The sequence below is a fragment of the Triplophysa rosa genome, linkage group LG16 (genome assembly GCF_024868665.1).
Source record: "Triplophysa rosa linkage group LG16, Trosa_1v2, whole genome shotgun sequence".
NCBI lineage: Eukaryota > Metazoa > Chordata > Actinopteri > Cypriniformes > Nemacheilidae > Triplophysa > Triplophysa rosa.
In genome coordinates this window covers 8,951,388-8,974,415 of record NC_079905.1, presented here as the reverse complement: position 1 = coordinate 8,974,415, position 23,028 = coordinate 8,951,388, and the positions used below count along the sequence as shown (strand labels likewise).

General features: G+C 38.7%; 2 protein-coding genes and 1 long non-coding RNA gene across 5 annotated transcripts; 2 read left to right on the top strand and 1 right to left on the bottom strand.

Annotated features, from left to right (window-relative positions):
• Positions 1-222: 222 nt before the first annotated feature.
• On the bottom strand, positions 223-6,802 carry LOC130566727 (uncharacterized). Its single transcript, XR_008964514.1, has 3 exons — positions 6,671-6,802; positions 1,914-2,034; positions 223-1,492 (listed from the first exon to the last, which is right to left on the bottom strand). It is a non-coding gene; the product is annotated as an uncharacterized LOC130566727 (long non-coding RNA).
• Positions 6,743-14,045, top strand: eloa (elongin A). The gene is made up of 12 exons (XM_057354419.1): positions 6,743-6,880; positions 8,688-8,744; positions 8,838-8,953; positions 9,079-9,533; positions 9,748-10,013; positions 10,966-11,077; positions 11,249-11,401; positions 11,604-11,701; positions 12,141-12,321; positions 12,729-12,858; positions 13,042-13,190; positions 13,441-14,045. Exons 1-12 carry the CDS (start codon positions 6,809-6,811, stop codon positions 13,500-13,502), a joined length of 1,851 nt encoding a protein of 616 aa, XP_057210402.1. The 5' UTR covers positions 6,743-6,808; the 3' UTR covers positions 13,503-14,045.
• Positions 14,046-14,158: 113 nt separating this feature from the next.
• Positions 14,159-22,514, top strand: lypla2 (lysophospholipase 2). 3 transcript variants are annotated; one of them, XM_057354420.1, is made up of 11 exons: positions 16,694-17,229; positions 18,377-18,405; positions 18,524-18,616; positions 18,994-19,025; positions 19,115-19,180; positions 19,305-19,352; positions 19,762-19,832; positions 20,089-20,162; positions 20,305-20,406; positions 20,495-20,671; positions 20,752-22,514. In XM_057354420.1, exons 3-11 carry the CDS (start codon positions 18,539-18,541, stop codon positions 20,800-20,802), a joined length of 699 nt encoding a protein of 232 aa, XP_057210403.1. In that variant the 5' UTR covers positions 16,694-17,229; positions 18,377-18,405; positions 18,524-18,538; the 3' UTR covers positions 20,803-22,514. The 3 variants fall into 3 exon arrangements, 2 of the variants coding, with proteins under 2 accessions (XP_057210403.1, XP_057210404.1); XM_057354421.1 differs by lacking the exon at positions 18,377-18,405; XR_008964513.1 differs by lacking the exons at positions 18,524-18,616; positions 18,994-19,025; positions 19,115-19,180; ... (4 more) ...; positions 20,495-20,671; positions 20,752-22,514 and adding exons at positions 14,159-15,324; positions 15,505-15,548; positions 15,687-15,764; positions 15,879-15,983; positions 16,110-16,218 and having other exon boundaries at positions 16,582-17,229; positions 18,013-18,405.
• Positions 22,515-23,028: the final 514 nt, after the last annotated feature.

Below are 23,028 nucleotides of genomic sequence, written 5' to 3'. Positions count from 1 at the left end.
TTCATTTGTTGAACGTTTCAACACCATCGGGAAGATTCCTCAGGTCTAGAATCTCCTTGAGAACAAGCAACACTTCAGAGTTTAACGCCTGTAACCTACAACAAAGTTATGACAAGACAAGATTTTGCCTAAAATTACACTTAACATTGCAATCATTTCTATGTTAAATCCATAATGCTTGTGTGTTTACATACAAAAAGTTTGTACATATTACAGCTAACATTGTACTTTGTAATGAGGAATATTGTAGTGTAATTTGGACTGATCTTTGTCAAATGAAGATAATAGGATGCTTCATATGGAATAGTTTTATTGATAAAAAGACAATCTTCAACAAAAAAGGAAAACTATAACACTAAAGGGAGTGATTACACAAGCTGTATTGTGATGGTAGGAAGGTGGTCTGAATGAGACTCTGTCATGGTATTAACCGTTTTGACCAGCACTGACAGTTGTTCTGTGATGTACAGTTGCGTAGTTGACCAGCTTTTCGTCACTATTATTTTGTTGTGAAAAGACACAGACTTCTTCAACAGTTTCTTAATCTCTTTCTTTCTCTGTATTGCAAGGAATATTGACATAATGTAAGTATCATTCATTTTATGAAAACCTGATTATATCTATTATATGTATGTATACCAATTTTTGAATATTTCACTATTATTTCTGTTAGGGTCAATGACCTATAACAACCACTTATGTGGTGCGACCAATAATATCAATAATTGTATTACATTAAAAATAAAATATGATGATTACTTACTAAAACTCAAAGAAATGCACATACTTCGGTCACAATTTAGAATAGGTACCAATTCTCACTATTTACTAACTATTAACTATGACTTTTGCCTCAATAAACTCCTAATTACTGCTTATAAGGTAGTTTTTAGGTTTAGGTATTTGGTAGGATTAAGGGACGTAGAATAAGGCAATGCAGAATAAAGCATTGATATGTGCTTTAAACATACTAATATACAACCAATATGCATGTTAAAATGAAAAACACTAAAATGACTCAATTTAAAAATTTAATCTGCATGTATGTGTACACCACAAACTTAATGTTAGAATAACCGCAAAATATATTATTTTTTATTTGTATTTTAAAATTGGCATGTTGAAAATCTTTATGTGTCATTGACCCTTATACATGCATATTCTGACTTTTACTGTATGTGTTCTTTCAGAGGTTAACAATAAAATATATAGTTCGCGAAATTAAAACATTAATTCAAGTCATGATAAAGGATTGGAAATCGGCAAACTATTTGGAGCTAGCTGTCAGGTTCTTGTAATAAGCGTTAGACATTTTCCATGTTAAGAATGTCCATGTTTTCCAACTGCCAAACTTCGCTTTAGCTAACCTGCCCCTGAAGCAGCTCTCTGGCCATTGATTCTTGCCCCAGGGATAGAAGCTTTGTTTGGGTCACTTTGTTCATTGGGGTCTTCTGCTTGATCTCCAGACAAGCCATTTGTTAAAAATATAACTCTGTTAGTATATAAAAAAGAGAGCATAAGTACTTATTTACCAATCATTTAAGTAATTATATAATCACACAATTTGGTTTGCCCCCTATATATGGGTGAGTGTATGTACAAATATTTTGTAAATATTTACATTAAACTTTTAGAGGATTCTCCACAAAATTATATTACACATAAGCCTACTATTTTGCTTTTATTGAAAGTTATTTTTTTCACTTTCACTTCTTTGTTAAAGTAGTGTATAACTAGCATTGAGACTGTTTATGTTGTGTATACATCATAAACAGAACTGGCCTGCTTAGGCGAGCCTTTTTGCTGAATGCTTACGAATATTTTTTGTGTAATATTTCTGTAAAAAAGTTTTTGTAAACCTGCTTTGAACTAGGGAACATTGGAAAGTGAAAAGTAACAGTAGACAATATTACATTAGCGTAGACCATAATGATCATTGTGATGAGCAAGAAGTAGATCAGAATGATGAAGGTTATGGTGAAGATCCAATTGGAGCTCATGCCCAGGTCCCAAAATCTCTGTCCAGTCATCCATCTGTTGGCAAAAGTGACAAAAGCTTAGTTTCCTACGCTTATGTTACAGAAGTTGGTTACCTATAAATCAAAATTCTATCATTAGTGACTCACTCTCAAGTCCAAACCTGTAGGACTCCCTTTGTGTTCCACGAAAGAAAGCAAGCCATATAGGTTTGAAATGACATTAGAGTAAGTAACCAATGAACTTTGATATTTAGGTAAATTTATTCAACAAGCCAGGGGATTCACACTGACAGGGGATTCAACCTCCACTCTCCTTGAGGAACTCCGTTCCTCGACAGCATGTCTGCGCCACAATTCAGTCTCCCGGGGACATGAGCTGCCCATAACGAGAGCAGATGGCAATCCGCCCATAGAAGGATTTCCTCTGCCAGCTTGAACAGACGTCTGGAGCGCATGCCCCCCCTGGCGATTTATGTATGAAACCACCGTAGTGGTGTCTGTACGTATAAGAACATGATGCCCACTGACCCGGGGCAGGAAGCTCTGCATTGCTAAAAATCAGCCCGTAAGTGACGGGTCCGTAGTGACCTCCTTCTGTCTGGTTACCAGCCCAAGCTGGACGCCGCGGCTGAGCAGATCCGGGTCGCGTCAGGGTCTCAGTGCTTGCAAATACCTGTCTGAGACCGTAATGCGCATTCGTCCCGTAATCCAGGCTCTTCTTGGCACACGGGCTATTAGCCTAGCTGGAGGGGGGCGCATATACAGTAGGCCGATGGGAGCATACCCCCGAGGCTGCCGCCATCAGCCCCAACAGTCTCTGATATTGTTTCAGCGGCGCAGCAGGGGCTGAAAACACTCAGATCCCACATCAGGTCTCTCACTCACTCCTCGCATTGAAAAGCTCGTATCGAAGCGTGTCCAAACGCACGCCCAAGAAGCGTTCTCCTGCACAGGATGCAGTGCGCTCTTCTGGAAATTCACACATAAGCCTAGATTCCTTAAGTGTGAAAGCAGCGTGTCTCTGTGGCTGATGAGCACATCTCTCGAATGGGCTAATACCAGCCAATCGTCCAGATAGTTGAGGAGGTCTCACGGTAGTCATTTTGAACGCTCGTTTGTGCAGCGCTTGGTTTATCGATCTGAGGCCGCCGTCCTTTTTCGGGATGACAAAATAATCTGGCTATAGAAGCTGCTCTCTCTCTTGTGCATCGGAACCACCTCGATTGCTCGTCTTGCAAGGAGCTTGTGTATTTTTTGAGGCATAATTGATGCTACCACACCGTTGAACGGGGTGGTCTGCACCGGAATTGGAGAGCATAGCTGTTTCTTATGACACCTAGGGTCCACTCCGATATGTCCTCCTTAGGCTTGTGCCAGTGTTCGGTAATACGGGTGGTCTCTACCGAGTGGTAGAAAGCCTAGGACGGGACCGGCCCATTTTAAACCCTGCCTCACCCCCTACTAAACATCACTTTGTGCGCACATGAACCAGGAACACCAGAACTGAATGGAAAGGTACCGAACTCTTACATGGACATTTTGTTTTAAATCTCTTCCTAATGGCGGAGTTGATAGAACAAACCACTCCATTTCGTCTCCCCTCCTTCAGCCATGCGATTATCTATCAGTGCCCTCACCCCAAAAAGACGTAATATGCACGGGGGTAAGAGGCTTATTTAATGCTATTAATGATAAAGCGGAAGGAAATCAATAGCCTGCAGAATACAAACATTTCCCTGGCTAAGGTACAAAATAGCAACGATAACTAATTGTGTTGTGTGTATTGTAGTGTGAGGCTAATGCAGAAAACATGTTTAAACATGCGCGCCTAGAGAGTCCGAGCGCAAACTACTAAACTGAGTTCTCTTTCACGTCTTCTTACTCTGAAACGGACAAATTAAAACAAAATTACGTCAACATTCCCATATTAGCAAGCGTCCATGTAAAAGCAGTCTGTTTTATGAATGTTAACAGCTGGGACACAACACGGATGTGTCAAAGTATATTCGATCCGTTTATATGTATAGAGCGCTCTTAATGGGGCAGGAGCATAATAAAGATCTCTGTTTATAATGTTCATCATACAACAAAGTAAGGGCCCAAAACACTCACTCATATTAAAGAAATTGTGTTCTCCTTATATTAATTGTTAAGATAAAGAAAAAAGTAGTATGCAATAATTTAGTTGTTTAAAGATGTGCTTTAAATGCAGTACACTTTACACATTGTGTTGAAAGAGTGTTGAAAGAGAGTTTATGTTTAAGCAATAAAATCAATAATCATTATAACTTGTTTTTCTATATCAAACTAGACAGAACGTTAATGCCCTGGCAGTGGCAGATAGCTTTGGTTTGGTGAGTAAACCAACTTTGATGAGTAAACCTTACTTTGGTGAGTAAAATTTAAGTTACAAGACATATTTTAAGTTAAAATTGTTAATGCTACTATGTAAAGGAAATACTGTTGTAAACAAGCACATTATTTGTTTCAAGTGTTTGCAAACCAAATCTTATTGCACTTTTGTTCATATAGCAGTACTTTTAAAATAAAAGTGCACAATACACAAATGTTGAATTCATTATCGAATTTTACGCTTAACAATGCGATTAATCGCGATTAAAAAGTCATGCGATTAATGCGATTAAAAAAATTACTGGTTGCCCAGCACTAGTTTTTACACATCCAATCAATACGCCCTTTTCACATGACGTCACGCATCTTCCGTTCTGCCGCGAAGCAGTGTATCGTTACTTCCACTAGCACTCCAGTTCATAAGGTGGTGGTAATGCTCCTATAAGCTGGTTTGCCAACCGCCAGTAAAACTCAAGAAGAAGTTACTTCCGCTAGTGCGTTATCACTCGCGTTATCGTTATCACTCGCGTCGTTCCCTCACGGCCCTCGTCCCGCTCTGCTTGTCACAAACGTCTTGCAGACAAAGATCGACAAGATCAAAGCTAGAGAAAGGATACAAATTCTTCGTTGAACAGTACCTGTTTGATTATGAAGGTAAGTTCTTTTGGTGTTAGCGAAGGTGCTAGGATAAGTACTTGACCACGTGTTCTGTCAGTTTTTTTTCACTGTTGTTAAATTCCAGTGCGAAGGCAAAACGTAAGTTCTTCTTCTTCTTTGTTGCAAGACGGATGTTATGATACACTGCTTTACGAAAAGGCGGAAGTTAAGTGACGTCATTGTGAAAAGGGCCTATTCGCTGTTGAAAACGCAAGAGACGGAAGTATAAACGATCGCAACTTCCGTTTCACGGGGACTTTAAATACAGGAAACAAAAAAGAGAAACGGAATGTGAAAAGTGAAAATTACCTATTTGTCAGGTATGGTGACCCATACCCGAAATGTTACCTCTGCATTTAACCCATCCAGAGAGTAGTGAACACACGCACAGCAAGTCGTGACCACACGTACACCCGGAGCAGTAGGCAGCTATCACTGCAGCGCCCGGGGAGCAAGTAGGGGTAAGATGCGTTGCTCTAGGCCGCAGTGGTTCCCAAACTGGGGTACGCGTACTCCCGGAGGTACGCCAGGTGATGGAGGGGGTACGTGAACAAAATCCTGAAATCTACTGTTTACTTAATTATAACGCACCTGACAATCAACCAGGCATATTTTCTCACAAGCTAAATATAAAGACGTGCTCCCTCTAGTGTACACACAGCAAAATAGTAGTCACGTAGTGCCATAAAAGGTCAAATTCATGACATCCAATCAAAAAATATGCGTCCACTCATGCGTAAGCGCACGTCTTTACGTACCGCATGTGACTTCGCACAAAAATTACTGACAGACTTGGATAGCTTTGCATGTAGAGTATCCTGCCTTAGCCGATCGCGCTTTGAAAACATTACTGCCCTTCTCCACAACGTATCTTTGCGAGAGTGGGTTTTCAGCACTTTCCCACGTAAAGAACAAATATCGACACAGACTCTGCATAGAGAATGAGACTCAGACTTTCTCCGATACAACCAACATCACAGAGTTATGCAAGTCATTTCAAGCACATCCATCTCATTAAGCAGTGAGTCATTTATTTATATATGAGTCATATATAATTTATTGTTTGATAAAAGAAAATTACACTTATTTAAAATGCAAATAAAAAAATGTTTGAGACCTTAATTGTGAAAAGGGGGTACGCAGAATGATGTTAAATCCCTGGGGGGTATGCCATTGTAAAAAGTTTGGGAACCACTGCTCTAGGGCAACTCAGTCGTTACCCGCCGGCCCTGAGAATCAAACCGGCAACCTTCTGGTCACGAGTCCGACTCTCTAACCACAGGCCACGACTGCCCACTGCCAGTTCTTCTGTTTGTGTTAGGAGTTGCTTTTTTCAGATAGATAGATAGATAGATTATACACATATGAACTGAATTATTCACTGCAAGCCTTAGAGCTTAATTCAGATTTAGTTTTTTTCGATAAACGAATGCAATAATTTTACATTTTTTCTGAAGTTCATTGTTGACAAAGAGGCAAGCCATGGACGGGTGACGTCATCACAAGGGCGTGTTTGTTTTGGTCCAGCAGCAGAAGGCATCGTATCCAAATACAAAACGCTGCTATTTTGACAACATTGTATTGTTTATGTTGTTAAAATTACAAATGTCTTTTAAAATAACCTTTTTGGGGTTGCTCGTCAAAAATTTAGATAATAAAACATTGCAATATAATGAACAAACCGTGCATTTCCATGACAGCTTGATGATGACATTCTTCCGGAATCTCCATTTGGGGTGACGGAAGTTGGAAGCGACAACCACAGGCCCCTCCACTGCTGCTGACAAGTAGCTTCCGGGCAACATGTACCAGCTGTAAACATGGCGGAGGAGGTATTGGAAGCAGTCGAGAAGTTGCAGTTACGGCTCACAGAAAACCAAGAGCCTCGCAAGGTAAAAACGTGTCGGGAGGGACGACGAGATCGTTTAGATTCGTAAATCGTACGTCGGTTGTTCCGCACCTTTTGCGACCGTTTTGTAACATTACGCACTTCATCGAGCGTCTGTTTTACGGATCACGAAACATTGCCACCGAGAAAGCCTACGTATAACAATTAAAGTAACAGCATAACGTCAAATTGTGGCTTGTTGTGATAAGTACGTCTGAGTTGGTTTTGCCTCGGACCACTGTTCCTTAAAATGTCTCGATCTAGCGGAGCTTCGACAGTACAAACTCTGTATAGAGCTATTTTCCTCGAACCTTATGTTCACTTAACAGAAATGACAACCACAGCTATTTAATATGATGCCTCTCAGAAGACAGGCCTTAAGTAACGCGGCGGATTACTTGTAAACACGGACGATTAATTTACAAGAGCAGGGAGATTAAGGAAACCACATCTCCTTCATATTAAGATTGTATCTCACAATTTATTCGAACACGGACAGTATTATTTTGCTTAGTCGAATGCTCGTTTGAAAATGCTGTCTAGATTTGAGATACAGCCAAACTCAGGTCGAAGCAAACCCCAGTTCCTCTCTAGGCCACGACGACACTTGGTTTAGGTCTCAGTATGCGCTTTAATATTTCATTTACATTACAGATTTGGTAAATTTGGTTAAATAGTAAGTCTTTAATACTGTAACGTTACTGTACTCATAACTATGTACATTCTGCTTGGCACTATTTCTGTGTGTACAGTGACAAATATCCTCAAAAAAATACCATGTGCTACCCTGTAGTTTTAGACATGTTGCTAATGTAATACAATTGCTTTTTTGGATGAATCTCTGTATGTATCACTACTGTGGTATCACTTTGCATTGTGGCATGTAAAAAAACATGGTTCATGAATATTATAATATTACAGTGCCATGTTGTATATATCAGTACCATCTGATATAACAACTGCCAGGATATTCACAGTATTTGTGAGATCTGGTTTTGCATTTGTATGAATGTATGTTTTAAAGTGATAGTTCACCCAAAAATGAATATTCTTTCATCATTTACAACCCCTCTTGTCATTTCAAACCTGTATGACTTTCTGCAGACCACAAAATAAGATATTTTGAAAAATAATGATAACCTAACAATGGCGGTACACATTGACTTACACTGGTTTTGTGTCTGTACAATAGAGAATGTGATGCTACCGTCACACCAGTGTGTATGTTGCAGTGGCGCTGCCATCTTGGGAGGCTAATACTCCACTGCTATTATTGTTTTGATATGTACTGTTACTTGTTTTGGTTGATATATGGAGAAATTGAAAGTGAAAGAACCATGGGCTTTTCCTGAACGACTCTGTGTAATGCTATTGCAGTTTTAAACACAGCAAGACCGACCCACCATAGTTATATTTCCTAATCAAACAAGAAAAACAAAACACGGCAATGAACGCACTAGCAGCCATTCTCCCAAGATGGCGCAACATTCAACGCGGCGTGACGTCAATTAACAAGCTCATAGAAGTGAATGGGTACTGCGGTTGTTTGGTTCCCAACATTCTTCAAAATATCTTCTTATGTGTTCTGCAGAAGAAAGTCGTACAGGTTTGAAATGACAAGAAAGTGAGTGAATGATGACAGAATTTTCATTTATCCCTTTTTTTGGTAAATGCATGTTTATATTTTTTTCATCATCACTAATACTACAGTAACTTTTGTTTGTTTTTGTCGTTCTTCCTGTAATCAATGAAATATTGTGAAAAGCGCTATATAACTAAAACGGAATTGAATTGAATCTTGTTTGGTCTAGCTGCTGAAAACTCTCAAAAGGCTGGCAGAACTGCCCATAACAGTGGAAATCCTGGTGGTAAGATATTTCTTGGTTTGGTCTAAACTCTATTATAAAGTACACTTAGATCTCTACCGCTTAATCCAGTCAATGTCTCGCTGATTTACACAGGAAACTGGTGTTGGGAAGACTGTGAATTCTCTTCGCAAACATGATGTTGCCGGGGACGCTGCCAAGAACCTTGTGGCCAAATGGAAGAAGTTGGTTCCAGAGAGGTCTACAGACAGGTTAGTCACATATGTAATATGGGACAGTTATTCACCAATAACAAACATCTGCTTCAATCACAGATCAATTGGGGTGTTGTCTTCCAAGATTTAAGTTTCTGTATGTTTCATGTTTATCACAAAAGGCCAAGTGTAAATGAGGGGCGTTCTCACTCGCGCATTAATGAGCCTGGAGGGCACAAGCGAGTAAGGGAGCGGTCTCCAGAGGTGCCGCCACTTATGGAAGAGGACCAGGAGATTGGATACCAACATGGCTACTCCCCTTCACCCCCACAACACTATAGCTCACCGTACGCACATGCAAGGGAGTCAGACGAATATGAAAGTCCCCAAGAGGAGGAGCCTAAACCCAGTCCCCCACGAAATGAAGTCAGGCGCAGTAAACCACACAGAGAGTCAGTCAGGGAGAAAAGTTCTCAAGATGTTCGGGATCAGGAGAGACGGAAGAATCGAGACAGCAGCGAGAGTAAGGCTCACAAAGCTGACAGAGAACAACAGGGTGGGACGAGTCACAAATCTAAACATGTTCGACATTTAACATCACATGAGGGCAGGAGAGAAAAGAAAGGGTCAAGTGATGGTAAGAATGACTTTTGTTTGTTGTTGTTGGGGTCGAAGTGACATTAGTAGATTTGTACTATAAGCAAACTTAGGAGGAATTTGTGCATTTTCTTTTTTTGAATAACCTCTTGAGTAGTATTACTGCCATGTTCCAACCTGAAATTGTGTTGATTTTTACTAAGTTTTGATTCTTGATTCTCTTCCCTCACTCATTGGTGTCCTACACTAAAAAGGAAAATCAAGAGAGAGGAGGGAACTTCCAGAGCAAGTGGATGAGGAGCAATTTGAAGTACCCACCATGTCTTTTGAATCCTTCCTCACATACGATGCGCCGGCCCCGAGTAAAAAAAAGAAAAAGCCCTCGCGACCAGCTCAGCCTTCGCCCCCTGCTCCTTCGGTATCCTCTAAATCCAGCAAGGCCAACGGGACCAGCAGTAAACGCTCAGAGCCATCCGCTTCCTCACTAACCATGGCCACTATTCCAGAGAAACGTAAAAAGGTGAGGATGTACTGCTTTTGCTGACACTTTTCTGAAGGTTATGGACAAAACCGTAAATGGCTTAAAGGAACAGTTCACCTAAAAATTCTGTCTATTTACAAATCTGTATAAATTTCTTTGTTCTGATGAACACAAAAGAAGATATTTTAAAGAATGTAGGAAAGCAAACAGTTCTAGAGAACTTTTGACTACCATTGTAATTTTCCTACTATGGTTGTCAATGGTGGCCAAGAACTGTTTGGTTACAAGCATTCTTCCAAATATCTTTCTCTGTGTTCGTCAGAACAAATACACATTTATACAGATTTGGAACAACTAGAGGGTGAGTAAATGATGACCGAATTTTTATCTTTGGGTGAACTCTTCCTTTAAATGCAGTTGAATTATCAAAACCTGTTTGTCCATATTTGTGACCCTGGACAACAAAACCAGTCTTATGGGTCAATTTTTAGAAATTGCGATTTTTACATAATCTGAAAGCTGAATAAATAAACTTTCTATAGATATATGAGTTGTTAGAATAGGACAATATCTGGCTGAGATACAACCGTTTAAAACTCTGGAATCTGAGAGCGCAAAAAAAATCAAAATATTGAGAAAATTGCCTTTGAAGTTGTTAATCAGGGGCACTGTGGCAGACCATCCACTCACAAAAATAAAGTTGTTATATATTTAAGGTAGGAAATTTACAAAATATCTTCATGGAACATGATCTTTACTTAATATCCTAATGATTTTTGGCATAAAAGAAAAATCGATAATTTTGACCCACACAATGTATTTTTGTCTTTTACTAAAAATGTTCCCGTGCTACTTAAGACTGGTTTTGTGATCCAGGGTCACATTTATGTAATTTCAGCCAATTAGATTAGTGCTTCCATGTCAAAAACTCCTTTTACCAGTTTTGATGGTTAGATAGTAGAGGGTTTTCTAATGTACCCTTTTTCTCTAGGTTGTGGATGTGGTGCCCACACTGCCTGATATTCCTTTGCCAGCCATCCAGCCAAACTACAGACCCCTGCCCTCTATTGATTTAACTCCATTGTCCCCTCAAAGACGCAAAGGTATTTATTTTGTTACTGTTGCATAAAATGTAGAAAAAAAATGATTACATGTAGAATGTATTACTTTTTGACAAACCTAATTGAAGCAGTATCTGCCAAATGCGTACATTTAAAAGAATCTAAATGGATATGAATTGAAATATGGACACTAATTGTGCTCTTCTCCCTCAGTACCAGTATCATACGATGAGGAAGATGCTGGCTACACAGGCCGAAGGCTTAATTCAAAAATGGTGGTGTACTCTGGCTCCAAAACTGCTTACTTACCAAAAATGATGTCTTTGTATGATCAGTGCATTCGAGTCCTACAGAACAACATTGACTGTAAGGTTTCTGCCATCTAAAATATCTCTATTATGTACATATATCGTCATATTTACAGAAAGTTACTGATAAAATTACTGTTTATGATTCCATCCTTGTTACTATTAGCACTGTCATAAAATGGTGCTGATCAAATCCGGTATAATCGGATCCCAATGAATTAGGTTATGAATTAGGTTTTTGTTAATCATATTCAATCCAGCAATCGATGAAGTGGGCGGAGTGCCATATGAGATTCTGGAACCGGTTCTGGAGAGATGTACACCTGAGCAGCTATATCGGATTGAGCAGTGTAATCAGGTATGTGTTTTAATATACGTACGTGTCTGCAATGCAAAGCACAAATATGTTGCCATTATCTGCTTGGGATCTATTTTCAAAAAGATTGGTTGTAAATTTACACATTGTGCCAAAGATGTAAAAAAAATAGGCTACTGTATGTACTATATGCTATACTAGACTTTTGTGATATAATTCTCAAGTTCCATCTCAAATGGTCAATCCTTTGGAATCTTATGAGGTTAAATTATGACCCCAGTGAAAATGTTCAATGTTTAAAACGTTGCCGCCCACATTATTTTGTCAACTGTTTTGTAAGAAATTTATATTGTGTTTTATATTTATATTTTGTCAGAAAAGTATGGTTATCCCAAAGTCAAGCTACAAGGTTTTACAATTAGAATATGCATTACGCTAGTGTGGACAAATCTTTTCTTACACATACTATATGAATGCTCAGTATTTTACAGAGGAGTCGGATGATCTGTGGAAGAAACACTGCAAACGGGATTTTAAACACGAAGCTCCTCAAGAGTATGAATCCTGGAGGGAGCTGTATCTCCGTCTCCATGAGGAACGCGAAGAACGTCTGCGCAAGCTCACAATGAACATCAGCTCTGCCCATGCAAACAAACCCAAAGGTGCACACATGCAGACATTTTACTTAAAGGGATAGTTCACCCAAAAAGAAAGTGTATATTATAAAAAGTATATACAGTGGAAGTCAATGGGGACAAATGGTGTTTGGTTACCAGCGTTCTTGAAATCTTGTGTTTTGTGCAGAAGAAATAAAGTCATACTGGTTTGGAATGACATGAGGGTAAATAAATGATGCAATAATTTTCATTTTTGGGTGAAATATTGCTTTAATGCATTATGATGTCTTACATTACATTTCATACATATAATTTGAACATAAAGCAATGTAAACATTTAATTTCTTAATTTCTACAACATACTTGCTAAAAAATGTATTCACAGTGAACCGACTGTGGTTTTAGTGAACAGAGCTCATTATTTCAGATCTATTTATTATGTATTATGACAGCTCGGCAGCTTAAAATGGCATTTGTCAACTCTGTTGCTAAGCCTCCTCGCGATGTCCGCCGTATACAAGAGAGGTTTGGCATTAAAAATGATTCTACCAGCTTGAGCACTGCTTCTTCCTCCACCAACAAGTGAGTGAATGCTGTATTAGTCTCACTTAAATAACACATTTTTACTATAAAGAAAGCCTGCATTTCATCAACAATTTACTTTCGGTAGTTTTTACATGGAAAGTAATTTACTTGAGGGTCCACTAAAGAGTGATTCGCATGTTTCAAACATGGTGGTAATTATTGATCATACCTTATACGCAGGATCAGACCTGCATCAAGCTACAGCTTTCATAGTAAGTCCACTGATGGTGGCCAGTCTTCTCAAAGCAGTCCTCCTGAGACATCGTCTCGCTCATCTGCTCCTAACACCGTTGGTGGCCACAGTGCCAGAGACAAACCACAGGTCAAAAGTAAGTCAAGGCAGTATTGTTGCTTAATTTGTTAAACATCTTTTGCAAATATCTTTTATCCACAGCTTTCTGTACTTTCAGGGGTAGCTGCTTGAATGCAGTGATTTATTCATTGTATGGAAATGTATTGCATATTTGCCAGAGATGCTCATAAAATAGCAAACCTGTCCAATATTATCCCATATATGGAGCTGGATTTCATGGGACTGCTTGTGTTTCAACAGATTAACATTTTTGTTTTGTTTTCCAGAAATTGCCCCAATGATGGCTAAGACCATCAAAGCATTCAAGAACAGATTCTCACGGCGGTAAAGAGATAACAGTGACTGTGATTTTATGTTTGAGAGAGATACTGGGAGAGGAAACTTATTTTGCTGTAATGCTTCATAGGAACTGTGCAATGCCCTCTTATCTCTTATGTTTTTATGCTTTTAATATTACCAGGAAGCAATCGTGAACACATCTACATCAGCAACCACCCACACCTAATTATGTCTTATCATGTGGTCATTTGCATTATTCTCAGATGAACAAACACGCAAACTTGTGGTACACTACAGATTACTATGAGACACCATGTTTTACCATCATCAATCACCATCATTGTTTATTTAATTGCTTCTTTTAAACAATTGCATTGTCATGTGACTTGAATATATGATCATACTGTGTAGAGAGAGAATGAGATGTAAAAAGTTCAAGGACTGCACACTTTCACACCATCATATATTTATTTTAAATATTTGACCTGGCACCCCCTGGACCTTGCCTTGAATGAAAGATCATAAAGTCATTTTAATAGATTTTATGAAGTGTTCAGTGGACGTTTTTAATAAAATCGACGTGTTGCTCTCACCGTTTCTCGTTTGTTTACGAATATATAGGCATTTAACGTCATTTACAATGATTTGAACACAGATTTAGCTTTTATGTGCATTAGTAAATTGATTTAATATTTTTACTTTCACTTTGTAATTATACGAAGAATGCGGAGGCTGCGTCCGAAAACCTAGACAGCTGACTTGTTGCCTCGCTGTCTCATGAGGCAATGGCTTCGGAGGAGGGTTTAGGCATGAAGGCAGCTCCGAGAAACGCATTCGGACAGCCTTCAGAGGCAGCGTAACGGAATTCTGTTTGAAATATAAACAGAGGGTGCCTTTGTGATTACTAATCGAATATTTTAAAACTACAATAGTAATTTCTCAATAGAAATGCAATCAAAAGTTGAAAAAGAGAAAACAGAACTTTATTTACACCAAAACTTCTTGGCCGCCATTTTATTTTTTGGAACTCGACCAATCACATGCATATAATTGTGGGACATTGAAGACAGCGAAGTTTACGTCTATGCTGCCTTCAAACATCGACCTGATAGAGGTATCTCAGGAGACAGGAAGTAAAGCAAACATTAGATTCGGACGTGCCTTGATGGCTCCCTACCTTGAAATGCTGCCTCAGAAGGCAGCATTAGAGCTTTCGGACAGTCAATTTTACTTTGGTCGTAATTATAAAACGGTCTGTTCTGGTCGTTGATTCTGATTGGTTGAGCAGAGTTCTAAGCAGTTATAAAATACCCCGATTTATAACGGTTGACCGCATTACATAGCCTAAATATCACTTTATTTACTTTATTTTATGAATCCTTGCTACGCATATGGAATAACCGTTTAATAAAAGCAATAATCCCCGCGAAGCAGTGGGTTACTGCTTTAATAATCACGTGCCCATACGTCACAAGTAGGCGACCCTAAACGCTGTTCCTCATTGGTTCTTTATTTTTCATGTTGGTGTACTGTGCCATTTCTACCACCACCTGTGTCACTGTACGAGGGGTTTACATTGCAGCTAGTCATATGTGACAGAGCCTACTTGAGCAGTCGTATATAACTGCTTTAAAAAGAGTTCTTTGCAGTCGCGAGCGTTTTGGCAAGTTCAAGTTCACGCTATGTCTGGACACGGCCACGGTCACGGTCACGGCTGTTGCGAATGCGATCATGAGCCAGCTGAACGAGGAGTGGAATATGAGCTTTACAAACGTATTGATATAGAGAAGCTTCAGTGCTTGAATGAAAGCCGAGACGGAGATGGTAAACTGGTGTTCAAGCCTTGGGATCAACGCACTGACAGGGAGAAGGTACCAAGCAACTTGCCAGTTATGCAGGACTTTTATTTTTGGCATGTTTACTTTGTTTTAGCTGAACTGGATTTGACTGCGTGTTAAAATAATGAAGGCAGTAAATGCTAAAACAAAAATCATGGTTAGGTTTTAGCTTGCCCCTGCTGAGTTTAATTGTATGATTCCATGTCTTTGCAGTTTGTTGAAAGTGATGCTGATGAGGAACTTCTATTCAATATACCGTAAGAAAGCTATGCTTTTTTCTCATGACAGATTTATTGCATCTGTATAGCAAACATAACAGATTCTCTTGTGCACAATTCTGTTTATATCAATAAATATAATAAATATCTATAAAAATGTATTGGTTATATCTGCAGGTTTACAGGTAGCGTGAAGCTGAAAGGAATCATAATAGCTGGAGAAGATGATGAGTCACACCCAGCTGAAATAAAACTGTGAGTTTAAGGATTCACTGTGAAATAGACCATCTTGCAGAGTCATGTATTAATTTCTATTTACACAAACAAAGAAAATTAGTTTATTGATGTTTCTTGGTGCTTTTTGAGCAGGTACAAGAACATACCCCAGATGTCATTTGATGACACAGGCAAAGAACCAGAACAAGCGTTTCGCCTAAACAAGGATCCACGGGCTGAACTTGAGTATCCAACTAAGTAAGCAATTTGGTTAGGGCTGTAAGAAGTAGATTAAATTCATCACCTTTAGCATACAGTATTTGTTGGTGAGCACATACAAACCTTCACTCACTATCGACTCTCTACCCCCAACATTTTGCATAGAATTGCCAGATTCTCCAATGTGCAGCACTTATCTATTCACATATCTCGGAACTTTGGGGCTGAAACCACTCGTGTGTACTACATTGGACTACGGGGAGAATACACAGAGGTCAGTACTAGCTTTTCTCATTCATTGTGAATGAATAAGCATATTCGGCACTGGCAGTAGCAAAAATAGTAGTAATAGTCTGGCAGTAATTATAATAATCTTTATTGCATTAGGAGAAATAAACTCACAAATAAACCACACCAATTGGCAATAATAATTTTTTCTCATTTGTACCATTACTCACTGGTGCCTGATACACCATATGCTGATATTTTGCATTTGACTGTGGTTTGCTGTATACTAATTAGTATGTCTATTTGTGTGGAAAGTTTCACATTGGATTGAAAAAATAATTAAAAGATTAATGCGGATATGCATTTTCCCAATTTCCTTTATTTAATCTTTTGGTTTTATTCATTGTAGGCTTACAGGCATGAAGTTACAATCTGTAACTATGAAGCAGCAGCAAACCCAGCAGACCACAAAGTGGAGACAATCACACCTCAGACACAGTTCATATTGTGACAAATAAAGAAAAGAGAATCTTATGCTTTGTCTATTAAACAGTAAAAGTGTGCATGACTTTTGATAACAGTTGGTCTTATAGGCTGAATATTACTTGATGTGTTTAAAAAGGGCTCGTTTATGAGAGTTTGTTCATCTGCACTTATGCTAATGTGCCAATAAACACTGCTACATACGCATTTATTCATGCCTATGTGAAAATTTGCACTCGGATCAGATCTTGAACATGCATACAAAAGTCCATCTGATGCTCTAGCCGTGCCATCTAGTGGATATTTAAATATCTTGCTGCTTCATAAATTTGCATTGTTTGCAGTGCAGTCAAATATGCACCTGTTGTTATATTCATGACGTGCAGACTTACAAAAGAACGTTTTCAAAACAAACAGATTAAACGTAACTATTGCCAGTCCATGTTGATTACATGATTACCATGTTGATCTTTGACGTACGCGGTTGAACAAGCGAGATGACGTCACGGCGCTTGTCTCCGCCCTTCTCCGGCACAAGGAGCGGAAGTTCCGTTTTGACCTGGGATAGCAAGCGGTGAGTCGATACATTTGTCACAGTGGGCCTCTTTTTTAAACTGTTTTTTTACTGTCTGAACCCCAAAATTTAGTCTACTTATGACCTCGGCTTTGTCGGTCGTTGTAAAGGCGATATCTTGTCGTTGATCAGCGTAATAGTGGCATTAATAGAGGATACAGATAGCTCCATCTATAAGGCTGTGGATTCATTGTGAGAATAATGCAGGCGAAACAGGATTAAGCTATACCTAACCGCGATCATGTCGCTCCAGTATTTATGAAACCTATCGGTTTTGTTTATTTATCATTGCCTATGGTCAGCCGGGGTGTAAAATATGAGCTAAGTTTCTCCCCATTCTCTATTGCTTTCTATGCCCGGCCCTTTCCTCCTCTTATTTTTGATTATCAAATGATGGTGGTATTCATGTACATGTGTCAAATCTCTGTCTGTAAAGGATTATTCCACTGACGCATTTAAACTGATCAATACACTGATTTGCTAATGTACATCAGTAAGTCATACGGGTGGAGAAATCCATCATGCACATTGATTGAAAGAAAAAGTGATTTCATGTTTTATGCGATGTGAACAGCGAATTAGGTTTATTCTATCCGAATGAATTCATTCTTTACAAAAATTGGACAACATTTAGTGTTCTTTACTAAAGTCCAGCAAAATACAGTGACCCATTAAAGTGAGACAGGCTTGTGAAATTCCTTAAAACACTCATGGCTAAAACTTGTGACATGGACACTCAAAGAGGAAAGAAACCAATTAATTGCAGTGTTTTTCCTTCTGCAGATGTCAAGATTCAATTTCTCAGTACTGTCATGTGGTTTCTGGAAAACAGAGACCCATGGCTTTCACTTAGGCTAGATTGGAAATGGTTTTCTTGGAATTTGGGGTAGACAAGTACAAACTTGTGATCGACAGAGCTACCACCAGCAAGAACTTATGAACAACTCCGTATGATAAACATATGCATCAGTGCTTATCTATAGGCTAAATGCCTATTATTTGTCACTTGCTATATTTATCACATATAGATTCCCTACAGGTGTAATAAAACACTAATATGTAATGATAGGCATGTATTGCTTTGCTAGCTGAAGTAAATGTAAAGTCAAAATGGTAATTAAACCAACTTTTGTTAATCATTCTGCAGCCTGCTGACACTTTCTTTCCCCATCACTGGTTCGTATCTTCAATAACCATTAATCCAATACTTATGGTCTGAGGTTCTGTAATATGTCACTTTATTTCACATCAATGTGTTTTACAGATTTTTCAACTCTTTATATCTGTTTTAAAGCACTCCTCACATTGTATGTGCGGCAACAACATGTCTGTACCGCTGCTCGCAGAAGCCGTGACTTTGCCTGGGACAGAGAAGGAGACAGCTGTGGTGAGAGTCAAATTATTTATCAAACCAAATTCAACGTGGTTCAAAGTAATCAGAAGATGTACATAATTTTCCCAATAGTGTTATTTCTGCCACTTGTTTCTCGGTGTAGTAAAAGTCTGACAGTATTCTTAGTACTGTACTTCTTAGTTTAGTTTAAGCAACTGTTCTTTGTTTTAAGGAGTAGATTCTCAGTAAACACTGTGTTAGAGATGCCATCTTTCTACAAATATACCAAAAGTTGACATCAAAAACAAACTGACCCATTTCCTGACCTAAGCAATCATTTTTAGGCCTTTTCGTTTTGTACACAGGAAATCAAGCCCCTTGTGGGCTTTGCAGATATATTATTCTCATGTGATGTTTTGTTACAATTGCAGGTGATCTTCCTTCATGGTTTGGGTGACACAGGGTAAGCTCTGTTTATTGCTTGTTTGGTGGGGGATCTTGTTTTGTCCAATAACCTGTTGTGTAAATACCCCTGTTATGTTATTTATACAGACATGGCTGGGCCGATACCATGACGGCTATTCGGCTGCCGTATGTCAAATACATCTGCCCACATGCGTAAGTAACAGCTAGTAAATTACAGTGTGTAAAAATATCAACCTATTTTGTGTTTTAGTAGTAATTGAATTTTTGGGATGGTGCAGTTTATCGCAGATCCGACTTTTGTACTTTCTGTCTTTAGGCCGCGAATCCCTGTGACACTCAATATGAAGATGACCATGCCCTCATGGTAATTTGCTCCCCACTCTTTATAACTTTCCAGCCTGGTTGCTTGATGTCAAAATGCAAAAACATACCAAATACTAAGAAATTCTGAAACTCAAGTTTTCTATCAAAATTGAACAAAATTGTGGCTGGAATACACTACAAGACTTTTAAAATCTGAACAGATTTTTTAACTAGACATCATACACTTGCAGACTTTTTGAAAGTTTCAGATAGAAACACAATAACTGATCAAATCTGCAGACTGGCACAGACTTTCTGAAACAAGTCCAGATTGAAAATCTGGGCAAAAGTTTTGTAGTGTATTTTAGCCTTTAGCAAAAACAGCTTTTTTCGCAGTGATCCCAGATCCAGACTGGCCCCCACTGCCTCTTTAATTCTATATAACGTGTGTGTTTATTAATTCGTTTCAGGTTTGATCTGATGGGTTTGAGCCCAGAAGCCCCAGAGGATGAAGCAGGGATTAAGAGAGCAGCAGAGAATAGTAGGCATAATTTGTTTTTTTTGGAAACACATTCACATTATAGCCGTTTCCTGGATGCCTTGCCTTGAATAAAAAAGGATTCCCTGAAACCCTTTTGCCAAAAATGAAACTATCTAGTTAAAAAGTTGGCTTGATTTCTGTCAGCAAATCTGAAACAACCTAAAAACAACATCAAGCTAACAAGAGAAACATATCTCTGTAACGGAATAGAATAGAAATTTGATTACGCCCACATGCTGTTCACTCTCTCCAACAGTAAAGGCCATTATTGATCACGAGGTAAAGAATGGGATACCACCCAATCGTATTATTCTCGGTGGCTTCTCTCAGGTAAGCGATACTTCAAATGTTTGCACTATTATTCCAAACGCTGACATTGCAGTTCCTTGTTTTAAGTTCCTTGATACCTGTTCTAGGAGGATTTTTGTTGTACATTGAGTGAAAGGGTGTGTGACTGTTGTGTGATCTTCAGGGTGGAGCTCTCTCTCTCTACACTGCTCTGACCTGTCAGCAGAAATTAGCAGGAGTTGTTGCGCTTAGCTGTTGGCTTCCACTTCACAAGTCCTTCCCGCAGGTACAAGACAGTCGACAAAGTATGAAATTGTGCGAGAACGTGGAAAGTGACACAGGCTCAAAATGAATATGTTCTGTTGATTCGTTAGGCTGCTAGTGGAAGTGGAAACAAGGGGACTCCAATTCTGCAATGTCACGGGGAGATGGATCCCATGATCCCAGCGCAGTTTGGGGCCTTGACGGCAGAGAAGCTTAAGACCATTATTTCTCCAGCGAATGTCATATTCCGCACCTACCCAAATCTCATGCATAGCTCCTGCCCTCAGGTGAGTTTTGTGTAGATGTGGATGGTTTGCTCATGCTGTTTCAATAGCTAACACAAAATCCTCTCTGATTGGCTTTACAGGAGATGTCTGCTGTGAAGGAATTCATTGAAAAGCAGTTGCCCCGAATCTGACCTCATTGTAACTTACTGTGACACTGACCTCTCATCTGCGACCTGCCATTTTCCCACAGGAAACAGCCATGATCCCCTACAACACAGATCCACGCACACACATACATGCATGAATGTTCAGTTGTATATACTGTGAACATGCATACAATTTCATCTCACACCTTTATTTGTAATTTCATACATCAATGGACATTCATGAAAAAATCTTAAGTGTTATTATTATTATACCTGACACATTGTACATCTAACATGCATACATACAATTCAACAATAATTCACTCTTTGGGTCTTTTCTTTTAAGGAGACTTGCTTTCATTTTACATTCCCGCGATAATTAAACGTTAAAACCTTTGCCAGCCTCTCTCCCTCCCTTATCTGCCTCTCACGTTATAATAATGCAAGACAGCTCTGTAACACTGAAGTCTGGAGAGTTCAGATGCTGAAAGTCTATGCAGAAAGTTATTCAGAGGCTGGTGCCGTCTGGAGTGACTTGCATTGCAATGCTTTGCATGCGAATCCCACGATGCATGTATGCGATGTGGGTTCATTGAGATGCTGCAACTCCTTGTGCTGAAATATTTAACTATAAATATAGGCAAGCAAAAAGGTTTAAATAAACAAAAGTAATCAATCAATCATGTCTTTACATATGTTTTTCCCTAAACAATTGGAGATTTTATATAATTAGATTTAGTAGTTGTTAGAATTGCTGGTTTGAGTGCCATACTTATTCAATCTGCTAAGGCTATTGGTTTTGAGTCTTGCAAGATCATGGTTTTATAATGCAATATAAGTGCTTATGTGTTTTTAAAAATGAAACTCGATTGCGTCATAATGCTCATGACTAGATTTTGATATATTGTATAAATAAAACCTCAAGTGCTTGATATTACTTGCATCACTCCAGACGGTACCGATGATGTTTCAAATAGCCTTCCCAATCCTCCCAGTCCTCTTCATGCCACGTCACCCACCTGACCAAACACATTCAGGTGTTCTGGGGTCTCAGTTCGCATATGTATATACATTTCAGGTTTCGTATTATAATGTTAAAGTATTGTTTACTGACATGACCTATTAAAGAATAGTCACAGTCATGCAGCAGTGCTATTGGAACATACGGATGGCTGATAAGGAGAAAATGTTCCGACCTTTATTAGCTAACATTGAAAGATGAATTCGCAAACATGGATACTGTAGTCATTTCTCTCACTTTGGAAATATTGGGCTGTGTGATATATAAACCAGTTAATTGTTTGCGAAATAGTGAATGTTACTTTTGATCAAAATAGACGCTGTTTAATACATTTCGGTGTTATTTTATTGTACGTCTTTCTACTAATGAGTCTGTTTGATCTCAGTATTTACATACCTGCTATGATCTCTTTTATAGTTCTTTCTGACTACTTAGCACAATGTCTTAGCTTTGGACAGATTTCCTCAATGCCCCGTGGCTTGAATGTTTGTTATATGAATCATGGGCATGCCAGGCACAAGTCGCAGAAACTGGCAATAACAATGAACTTATCACTTTATTTTCACCCGAGTTGTATTGTTTGTTTTTGTTGTATCATGTGTGTTCATTTAAAAAGTCTCGTGTTCTGTTGTCGTCTTTTTATTTAGTAAAGTGTACTGAAGAGCAGTTGGTTCAACTTCTTCAGCAATTTTCCCGAAACAGCTGTATGTGAAATAAATAATGCGATCACAGCGTGCCTTTTTGTAGTAATTTTCATTATGCCTTTACAAAACTGACAAGTAATGAAAGAATAGGTGAACAGTTAATGTTATTTTGAGTTGAGTTAAAAATTCTCTCATCTTTTAAGTGAATATAGGTTATGGTTAATTATCCAGTCAGTCAAGAATATTTCGTTCTGTTCTCATTTTATTTAAAAGCCTGTGTAGACCTATCAAAACCACCGGAGTTTTTCATCAATGATAAACACATCAAATCAAGACATCATCCAATAGCCCTGCATCTCTCTAAATATCAAATTACACTGATTTGTCCATTTTACATTTCTTAAAAATCCACTTATACAAAAAATACGAAAATCCTCCAAACAAATGAGTTCGAAACTTAAAAATAGCGTCAATTGGACTCTATAAAATGGTCCAATAGGTGGCGCAAGTATGCCAATGTTCATCGGTACTGGACATTCGCCATTATGGACAAACGCACACTCAAGCACGGTCAATGCTTATCTCATCCTGCTCGGTAGATGACGG

Excerpts from the sequence above, each read along its gene's own strand:
- eloa (XM_057354419.1), top strand. The coding sequence starts at position 6,809 with ATGGCGGAGGAGGTATTGGAAGCAGTCGAGAAGTTGCAGTTACGGCTC. Across the intron at positions 6,881-8,687 it reads AAAACCAAGAGCCTCGCAAG|CTGCTGAAAACTCTCAAAAG; the intron begins GTAAAAACGTGT and ends TGTTTGGTCTAG. Across the intron at positions 9,534-9,747 it reads AAAGAAAGGGTCAAGTGATG|GAAAATCAAGAGAGAGGAGG; the intron begins GTAAGAATGACT and ends TACACTAAAAAG.
- lypla2 (XM_057354421.1), top strand. The coding sequence starts at position 18,539 with ATGTGCGGCAACAACATGTCTGTACCGCTGCTCGCAGAAGCCGTGACT. Across the intron at positions 19,181-19,304 it reads AAATACATCTGCCCACATGC|GCCGCGAATCCCTGTGACAC; the intron begins GTAAGTAACAGC and ends TTCTGTCTTTAG. Across the intron at positions 19,353-19,761 it reads AAGATGACCATGCCCTCATG|GTTTGATCTGATGGGTTTGA; the intron begins GTAATTTGCTCC and ends AATTCGTTTCAG.